This window comes from Indicator indicator, chromosome 2, assembly GCF_027791375.1.
Source record: "Indicator indicator isolate 239-I01 chromosome 2, UM_Iind_1.1, whole genome shotgun sequence".
NCBI lineage: Eukaryota > Metazoa > Chordata > Aves > Piciformes > Indicatoridae > Indicator > Indicator indicator.
Window position 1 is genome coordinate 52,021,826 of NC_072011.1, and position 9,726 is coordinate 52,031,551.

General features: G+C 47.7%; 1 protein-coding gene across 1 annotated transcript; it reads right to left on the reverse strand.

Annotated features, from left to right (window-relative positions):
* Window positions 1–2,562: 2,562 nt before the first annotated feature.
* BATF3 (basic leucine zipper ATF-like transcription factor 3) lies at window positions 2,563–9,672 on the reverse strand. The gene is made up of 4 exons (XM_054397153.1): window positions 9,664–9,672; window positions 6,490–6,546; window positions 5,100–5,204; window positions 2,563–2,748 (listed from the first exon to the last, which is right to left on the reverse strand). Exons 1-4 carry the CDS (start codon window positions 9,670–9,672, stop codon window positions 2,563–2,565), a joined length of 357 nt encoding a protein of 118 aa, XP_054253128.1.
* Between the last annotated feature and the right edge of the window lie 54 nt (window positions 9,673–9,726).

Below are 9,726 nucleotides of genomic sequence, written 5' to 3' on the forward strand. Positions count from 1 at the left end.
GCTGTCTTTGAACATTACTCACACAATATACTGTTTGTGAGAGATGGCTTGATTAATCTGTTAAACAGAAAAATGATGCACAAGGATCTATGGGAAGAGTGCTGGGGAAAACAGTGATGCAATAGGTGCAGGAGGAAGAAGCAGCTCAGTACCCAGAGAGTTGAAACCCTGCTTTTACTAACAGACATGATGACAGGCTGAACCTACACTCTGCAGTTATGGGAAGGAACTGGTGGTAGTGAGTGCCTCTTCCAAGGAATGGCAGCATAACCCTGGACTTGGGTTGTGCCAGTAGTCAACATTGCTGTGAATTCAGCTATCTTCCCCTGAACACTCTGCACAGATATTATACAGTTAATAAACCAACACATTCCAATGCAGAAACAGTGGTCTAAAGCTTGCATTGCAGAATGAGCAGAGTGCTTACTGATGAAAAGTGTACCATAGATCTTGGACTACTGCATGATAAGCTGAAGCCTATTTCTAGACAGGTGTCTAGATGAACAAATGTGTAAGAAGGAGGATTTTACACAGAGAACTAAACCACTTCTTTCAGAAGAAAGTACCTGTAGGAGGATTCTGCTGGGATGAAGTCTCTTGGACAAGGTGGTTGATCTTTCCTTCTAGTTCTGAGGGTCTGCAGGGCTCCGTAGGAGTGACTATGCTTTCACACCAGCCTCGACCTCAATTAGTTACTTTCCATTCCCAGCCTCAGTTCAGCTGCACATACTTAGTTAAGAGATGTGAGACATCCTCTCTCACATTCCCTCCCTCCTAAGTTATAATGGGTTTTCCTAGAGTGAATTTCCACAAAGCTGCTACTTGTCCATTACACTTCTACTCAGTCCAAATTACACAGTGGCATCCAGAGACTGGAGGAATGTGGGTGGCTGGGTGAAGCTGCTTAAGACATCTTCCTTTCTTAATTGTGACACAGAGTATCATCTCAAGGATGGCATCCAAAAAGCATAATGTCAGGTGTCTTGAAACTTTCATTTTCCTTGGCAGGGACTGAACCAGTTTTTCTTTGCAGAATGACTCAGTTCTTGCAGATCTGTAAGAAACTTTGAAGACTGTGTTTAGGCTGTAAATAGCTTCTGCAAGTGCTGAAAACTCTCTTGTGGACAACCTAATGAAAAAGGTAAATGAAGCCATTCAAGATAACACCTGTTCTCTTGAGTTTTTAGCCTAAGATAATGCCCCAAGAGAGCCCTTTAGAAGGCAGTATTGACTATATGGTTTCCCCAAATCTACCTTTGCAGTGATCAGCAATGTATTATTCTACAAAATAGAACTTTTTCTTTTCTAAAAAAGAAAGAAAAAAACTTGTAAATCTTTCCGATTATATTCTGCTGATAAATACTATGAACCTAGTGAGGGGAGAAATTAATCCTATGAACTGAAATGAAAAAAATCCAAATACTGAGGGGAGAGAGTTGGCAAAGGGGTGGAGCTTTTAATTATCCAAAGGTGACCTCTGAGTGTGAAAAACATGCTTGGCTGGATCCCAGGCTACCACATTCACATTTCTAGAGCTCAACACTACCAATAATCTTCAGAAAAAAGTAAACATACTTTCTGTGTATTTTTAAATAACATTGTAATAATTCTTCCTTTTGTTAAAAAAAAAAAAAAGAGTTAAAGAAAACATGTTTTTCTTGAAGCAGTTATCAAACAGTGTGGACATAGAACAAAACACTTAGCTAAACTTGATTTGTTCTCACCACAGACATAATTTACCAGAAGCAATATGCAAGTTGAAGGAAAATACATTTGTCCAGTTCCAGTGGATGCTTTTTAAAATAAAGAGTAGAACCAGCAGACTCTGTCTTGCTTTTCTTCCACACAGAACAGACAATCATCATTAGAAACTGGAAAAGCCACATTTTAGGATATAAAATACTTCAAGAACTAAGGTCAGCATGGCTGAGAATTTGGGCTATTAAAGAAATAAAGACTGGGTAGACTCATTTGTTACACACACTTCAAAAGAAGATCCAATGAGGAGATGACAAGCACGTAATAAAAGAACTGACAGGAAGACTAGCATTAGACATTGGATTTGACCAGTCGAGAAAAAGTAGAGCTGTATAAAGGCATTATTGAAGACTCTGAAGAACTTCACAAAAATGGGACATCACTTTTATTAACCAAAACTGCTTAGAAAAAAAAAACAACACAGCAGCCAGAGCATGGTATATATGGATGACAACTGACAGAGGATGTATGGAAGAAAGTAATCCCAGCCCAAGGTCGGTTTTTTTCCCCGTCTACATTCCATTGTGCAGTGGTGGGCTGTGATGCACTCTGACATTTCTGAATGCAAAACCATGGCTCAAATATTCTACCAAGCACAAAGTTGCAGTTTGAGTTGTCTTTTTTTCCATACTGGTGTTTTCCTGAGATTTAGAAGACTGTAACACTTCAACATGGAGAACATGGTCAAGTGTCAAGTCCAACACTCTTTGATGGAAGACCTGCACCATAAGTGGGCAGTTCTTCAAATCTTCCCTGCTAATGGCACTTGCACGCATCACATTTAAAGGCAATAGAGGAGAGGTCTCATCTTGGCAGGCAGCTGGTGAGTGCATCAGGTCTTGGTATGGTCACAAAGTTCATGGTGCAGTGCAATAGTGGACAGATCTTTTCATGATCCTTTAACACTTCACTCAAGTGCTTCATTTCATCTGTTAGCTTTCCAATTTCCCTTTTCAGGGAGGTATTTTCTTGCTCAAGACACTCATATTCCTGGAAGAAGGAAAAAACCAAACATTCGTTTCAGTGCTTCCACCTTTAGTATATTCATGCAACTGTAGAAAAGCTGTGTGGTTTCTTACTACAGCGTGCAAAATGATAAGGAAAGACAAATATAGCCTGAGTGCTGGAACAGGGCAAGTGATTTACAACCTGTGCCCTGACCACACCGTAATTCCTTTCATGACTCTGAAGACCAGGAGGTGCTGTTGGTCCTCAAGGGTCCTCAGCAGCCTAGGGCTGCAGGTATGGATGGCTGAGTCCCTGTGGTGGCCTCTTCCAGTCCTATGCTGCCTCTGCTGGGAACAGCAGGGCAGCTCTGCAATGTCAGAGCAGAGAAAATGAAAGCACCAACTGCAGAGAGGTGCTGGGAAAACCTAGTGTCTGGCATTGCCGGGAAGGAAAGGGCAGTCCCTGCCCCAGGCCACTGGAGAGAGGCCACTTAGCCTGGTGCTGGCTGAGATGCACACTTAGCACAATGCATCCAGTGCCAGCCACTCTACTCCAAGCTGGCTGGGCCTTGGAGCAACCTGCTCAGATGTTTGGACGGGGGAGAAGGAGGGGAACATTATGCCAGCTTGTTCCCAGCCCCACTTTGCCACCTGAAGGTTTGCCTTGGTTATCCCTGACCTGGGCTGCTTTTGAGCTAAGGCTTCTCTGGCAATGAATAAGCTGCTATTAATTGCAGGGGGAAATTGAGATGCTCTGCAGCATATATCTGTGATGGATGTGAGACTTGCATGTCACATTTTTTAACTTCATGCCTCCGGTATCCCTGCTGTCAAACCTTCTCATCCCAAAGAGACTAGCCCTAGAGGTTCAGAGCAAGCCCATGGAAAACCTGCAGGTGTCTGCACCTTGCTGCTGGCCTGTGCCTCAACATTCACCCACTCAATCTCACCTCCTTGGAAAAGCTTTAGAGCAAACTTGAAAGCTTGCATATACCTTAAAAGGCCTGCTTACCAGACAGAAGGGAGAACCTCTCATGCAATGCTCCTCTGGGCAGCCTGGCACTGCCTCTCTGCCCTTTATGTAGATATTTGCATCCCTTTGGCCTCTTTCTTCTGTCACCCACCACCTCTCACATACAGAGTAAAACAGGTATGGTCCTCCTAACACATTATAGTAGCTAAATCCAGAAAAGCTGTCCATCCCTGATGCTGGTTTTGCTTACCTCTGTTGCCCCAAACCCTATGATGCTGAGTTTAAGAGTAAGTTGATAATCCATTTTCAGGGATGAAACTACCAAATTGTTCTTCCTAAGAATTAATTCCTATCCAACCAGATGCGCTTGAACTTGGAAAAATTTGTGTGCCCAGTATGAAGATTCTCATCATGAGGAAGTTCAGGAGGAGCATCAGAGGATCTACAGGATGGCACAGGGCCCAGAAATGATTTCACAAAAGCCAGAGGTTACCCTTTTCCAGAAGGACCCTGCACCTGGCTTTCTCAGGCCCTGACTCAGAGGAGATGGAAAATCCAAGACCAAAACTCCCCATGCTGTCCCTCTTGGCCTCTGCTGACTGTTAGCAGATCCTTCCACACTGAGAAAGATAAGAGCCTGTCCTGAACCTCCAGAGCTGAACAACTGACTCAGCCACAATTGCAGCAGCAGAACTAACACAGCTGGGACTACAATAAAACCAATCTGTGTGAGGTAACATCCAAAATCAGAGAAAGGGGAATCCTGTCCTCCAGTGTTTGCACTGGGAACACGAGAAAACTACACCACATTGCGATATTGAGAAGTATTCAGAGTTACTGGAAGAATCAGTTACTTTTGTGGGTTTTTTGAAACACCCACTGTTATTTATCAGAGCAGACAAGTATACCAAGATCTCACGCTTTGAAGTTTTGAAGTTCCTAAGAAGCCTTTTCAACTGGGCATTTCTGTCTCACACCAGTTTTAGAATTGACTCAAGCCAGCACTGGCACAAAGCAGCATGCTCCCTTCCTCCTCCGTAAGTCTGTAAAGACTCATCCACCTCCATAGCAAAAGTGACAAGCTCAACACTAATCCAGAATAAAATGGGCTTGTTTTAACCCAGAGGAACCCTGTGGTCCAGTTTACTGGATGATCAGGGAGGGTGAGGCATGGACAGGACCATGTCTTTGTCTCCCTGGCAGTGTCACCTACAGCAGAGCTGCACTGTCCAACATGAGCATCAGTGTTCTGAAGTTCCCAACCACACACCTCACAGCATGCTTGTCTGCCACATACCCGTGGCTCTCTGAGCTGAATTAGTGTGAAGACAGGCCCATGTCTGCCTAAGAAGTCCCAGTTATTGTAAAGTCCCATGCTCAGTACCCAAGCTGTGTCTGGAAAACATCAAGTAACCATTCACCTCGTGAAGTTTATCTGCTTTCTGAGTTTGCTTCTTCCGGCTCCTCTGGGCAGCAACTCGATTTTTTTCTCTTCTTCTTACCTTCCTGTCATCTTCTTCTTGACTCTGGAAGACATAAGCCAGAAGCACTTTGCTAGACTTGAAGGTGCACAGGGAGACAGCCAAAGTCAAGTGTGTAACTGTTTTGAGAACGAGCACGCACTCCCAATGCCACAGCACCTACCCTCAGGCCACCCACCGACCGCACAGTGACTGCAAACGGCAGCGCATCCTCCGGCCCCGCCGCACAAATGGGACCCGAGGCAAAGGGCTGGAAGTTGGCCAGAATGCCCGAAGGATGCTGCAGAGCCCTGCAGACACCTGCTCCGCTGCTAACGGGGGAACCTGGGCACCCCGGCTGCATTTGACACCTGCCTGGCCCAGCGCGGACGAGAAGGCGGAGGTGCAGGCAGCTGGTAGAGCATCCCTGCTCCGCTCCCGCCGCTTCTCGGGGCTGCCTGAAGGGTGGGAAAAGCCGCTGACCGCCCCATATGCCGACAGCAGGGAACTTTCCCCTCACCGCCGACGGTTCATCTGCTCTCCCGAGAACGGAAGGGCCGATGCCCGGCGGGGGTGGGCGGACATCCTGGACACGGCGCTGCCCGGCGTGACTCAGTCCCATGTGCCCGCCCGCCTACAGCCCCGAGCCCCTCCTAACCTACCCCTACCTGCTGGCTGCCCTCTGCCGCCGCTGTCCCAGGCAGCGCGTTGTCCCCCGCCGCCGCCACCGGGACGGCGACGGACATTCCGCCGGCGGCGGAGCCACGCTCGGCGCTGCTGAGCTCCCCCAGCCCGCCGGGGGTGGCAGGGAGGTCAGGGGAGGGCGGGTACGGGTGAGGCGAGGAAGCTGGACGCACCGCCCCGGGCCGCCCCGGCACCTGGCGTCCCCTGGGCCGGGGGCGGAGTCGCCGCGTGAGCCGCACCGCCCCGCTCCGCTCCGGGACACTTCGCCGTCCGCATGGCTGTCACATGGCACCCGGCTGCATCCGCACCCGGGGAACCGGGAGCCCCGGGACCGTCTGGAATTCCCCATCTCGGCCGTCCAGGCCCTGAGCACACCGCCCGCAGGCAAGCGTGCCTGTCCCCCGGGACCGCGGGGTCTGCTCAGCTCCAGGAGCGGGAGGAACGGCCGCGTCCTCGGGACTTGGCGCTGCCGGACTGGAGCTTTCTGAAAATCCCCGGAGAGCCCCAGTCGCGGAGGCTAGCTGGGCCCTCTGTGTTTTCGCTTCCAGAAATATCCGCGCCGCCGTTTCTCTTCGCAATTCCCCCACTGTGGCATGACGGGGGAGGCCGGGCTGTCCTCGGGAACCGGCACTACCCTCCTTCCGCGGAGCCCCCCGCTACTGCTTACCCCAGGCCGCTCCTTCCCGCCCTGCGGCTGTGGCATCGGCTCTCGGGAGCGGCGTGACTTTCAGCGTAGTGACAGCAGAGACTCACGGGCTGAGGACGCGCTGGGATAAACCAGTTTTCACTTTCGCTACTCGCCCTGTTCCTTTAAATAACAAGGAAATGCCACCGGCTTCTTGTAAAGCAGACACCAGACAAGGGCTGCTGGGGACAGCTGCTGCAGACACAATACCCTCTGTGGGACCGTTCCATTAAGAGAATTCTCTTCTGACTGAACAGCTTTTCTTCACCCCTCCAAATACTTTCCTTACACTTTGGATGAACCATTCTCCTGGCCCCCTGCTCTTAAGGAAGGAGAGGTGTTTAGCACGGACAAGTACTTCAACAACACCGTTGTTCTGCATATGGATGGATTTGTTTATGGTACCTGATGTGCACTCCTGGCAAAGCTCAACTCACGGGGGCAAGCACGTGGCCATGTGAAGAGTATTAATTGCACACCAGCTGCAGGACAGTCACTCATAAAGCCCTCTGCATCTTTATAAATTGGATACTTCCCTATTTTTCTGGTTTCCACCAGAAGCTTGAGTCATCCAGCTTGGATGAAGATGAGGTTACAAAGTTTGCAAACTGAGTCAATATAGACTATCCTTTCAGGAAGATCTGGCCTGCAGTTCACGCTGCAAGAGAGAGAACTGTATGGCCCAGGAGTCCAAAAGTCAAACCAAAGTGTGTGCTCTGCCACAGGTTTCTGGGTAGGCTCTGGGACCATCAGCATTACTGAAAAACCTCAAAGCAGCTTGTGTCTCCATCTTCCAGGGTATTCACATCTTTGCTTTTGCATTTTCTCAGGGCTCCTCCGACCTGAGAAATGAGTACCTGAGTCTTCCCCACCTTAATGGCCACAGGGACCCACGACTCAGATAGGCATTCTCACCAAAGTGCTCTGACCTCACTTGCATCCCTAGATTGTGCTAGGTTTCCCAACCATCTTACAGGATGTTGCTAGCTCCTTGATTTCTTTAAAGGTAGTCTTACTTCTCCCTTCCTCTGCCATCCAATCTGCCAACATCAGGATGCCAAACCAAGGGGGTGCTCATGGTAGTGGCTGAAGGTTTGTGTTCATAGTATAACAGAATGATCTGGGTTGGAAAGGACCTCCAAAGGTCTAACCTCTAGTCCAACACCCTCTGCAGTAAGCAGGGGTATCCCCAACAAGATCAGGTTGCCCAGAGCCCAGTTCAGTGCTGTTCTCCAGCTGAGGGGATTCAAACCACTCTGTCCTGGAAGCAGCCCTAGCTGCCAGGCAGTGAGCAATGAGAGGGTGAATTGCTTTCAACTGCTCCTTTGAAACAGTCCAACCTGTCCAATTAACTGCACATCATGCAGTCAAAAAGAGCAAAAATATGGGCAGGAGCAGAGACTGAGTTGGAACAGTTGCTTAAGAAGAGAGCACTGAGCTCTGCTGCCTCTGTAGCTTTGACACAGTTGAAATAACATGGTTAGAAACTGGCATTTCCATAAGCTCAGGGAACAGGAATATTGTCTTGCAATAAAATCTATGAACTATCCAGACAAAATACCTTGAGTGACCTGCAGGGAAAAAAAGCCCCCTTTTACTGAAGGACTTTGAACTGACTCCACATGAAGCTCTTGTGCTATTCCAGGAGCAACTCTACCCTTAATAGCAACTCCACAAGCAGGCCATCCAACAGCAGTGAGTCCTGAGCAGCCTACCAAGAATGAATCAGTACTGAATAAGCATCTGCTTCATCCAGTAACTCTCAACAGCTGCAGAGTAAGGCTTCCAGGATCCTGCAAGGATGGGACAAGTCACAGTACAGTCCCCTTGACCTGAATACAGTCTTCTCTTGTTCAAAGTAGCAAGGGAAATCAAAAGTCAAAATTTGCTTATGGGAACAGTTTCTGCTTAGTATTAAAGCTATCTCTGGTACATCTGTAGAGATGCCTACACAGTAATTCCAGGTAATGCAGCAGTCAAGGCAGAGCGTTTCTATGGAGGAGAAATCAAGCCCACAAAGCAGCCCGGGGCACTGAGTTTACATTTTACAGCTGCAGGTTATCAGCCATTTTTGTCTGCATGAAGCAGCCTGCACACACATGAAGAATAATTACTGAATGTAGCTTAGCACAGTGAGGCTCTTCTGAAGAACAGCACAGATCAGAATGGGGTTTCAGAGCACCAATGTGCAAACAGACACTGCTATCTGAAGATTTCTGGAAGAGGAGCTTCTCTGCATGACATTTGTAATTCTCCCTGTTCAGAAACTACACACAACAAAAGCGTGCGTAGATACTGCTCCAAGTTGCAAGCTTTTCTTGGGCAGAGATGGCCCACCCTTATGAGCAATAACCACATTACTGACAGTACATGCTAAAAACCAGCAAGATGTTCCACCTCACCCCAAAGACAAGAAATTAAAACCTCAAGCATCCACCACCATTGAGCTGTCTTACAAAATTCAGAGGCTATATAAAGAAAAACTACCAGACATTTCTTGATGCAATACTGATCGCCCCAAGTTAAAAATAGCAAGTTTGGATGTTGAGACATTTCAGAAGCCTGATTAGACACTTGTCTTACACAACACTGCTGATTTCTATGAAAAGTTAACTGAAGGACAGAAAGCTACTAGAATGAGAAAAAAAAGTGAAGTATTTTATATATTTCTGCCAGGGGGAAGAACAGACCCCAGATATGGTTGACTGCAGGTATCACTTGCTGCATAAATTTTTGATAATAATTTGAAAAACAGCTGAGCATTCCAGTATTGAGTTTAGCTCATCACAGAACTTGCACTTAAAGGGAGGTCTTCTGACACCTGCCCTTGCCACTTGGCCAAAAGTAGCCATCAGAGGCTTGCGAATTCATGGTTTATATGCTGCATTTGGAATCTTGATTGTTTTCTTTATCCTTCTTTACAGCATCTGGCCAGCAATTCCAGATGTTTCTTTTTCCACCCAGCTGTGGTTGAAACAAGGTCCACAGAACAAGGTCCAGCTGCCCTAGGGCATCTGTCCTCACTTCCTTCAACTCCTGAGCAGACCAACCATCCCACAATCTCTTAACACTGACTCACACTGTAGGGTGAGTTAATTCACTTAAGTCTTAATCCACAATGCTCTTCCTGTTTCTTAAGGCATTTGTCCTACCTACCATGGCCATTTTTGATGGAACCTCTTCAAAGAGATGTGCCTATTCCTAGCTGTTTTCTGTGCT

Coding starts and splice junctions, on each gene's coding strand:
- BATF3 (XM_054397153.1), bottom strand. Junction 5,205..6,489: donor GCGGGAAGGAGCGGCCTGGG/GTAAGCAGTAGC, acceptor TATGTCTTCCAG/AGTCAAGAAGAAGATGACAG. Junction 2,749..5,099: donor AAGCAGATAAACTTCACGAG/GTGAATGGTTAC, acceptor TCCTTCTTCCAG/GAATATGAGTGTCTTGAGCA.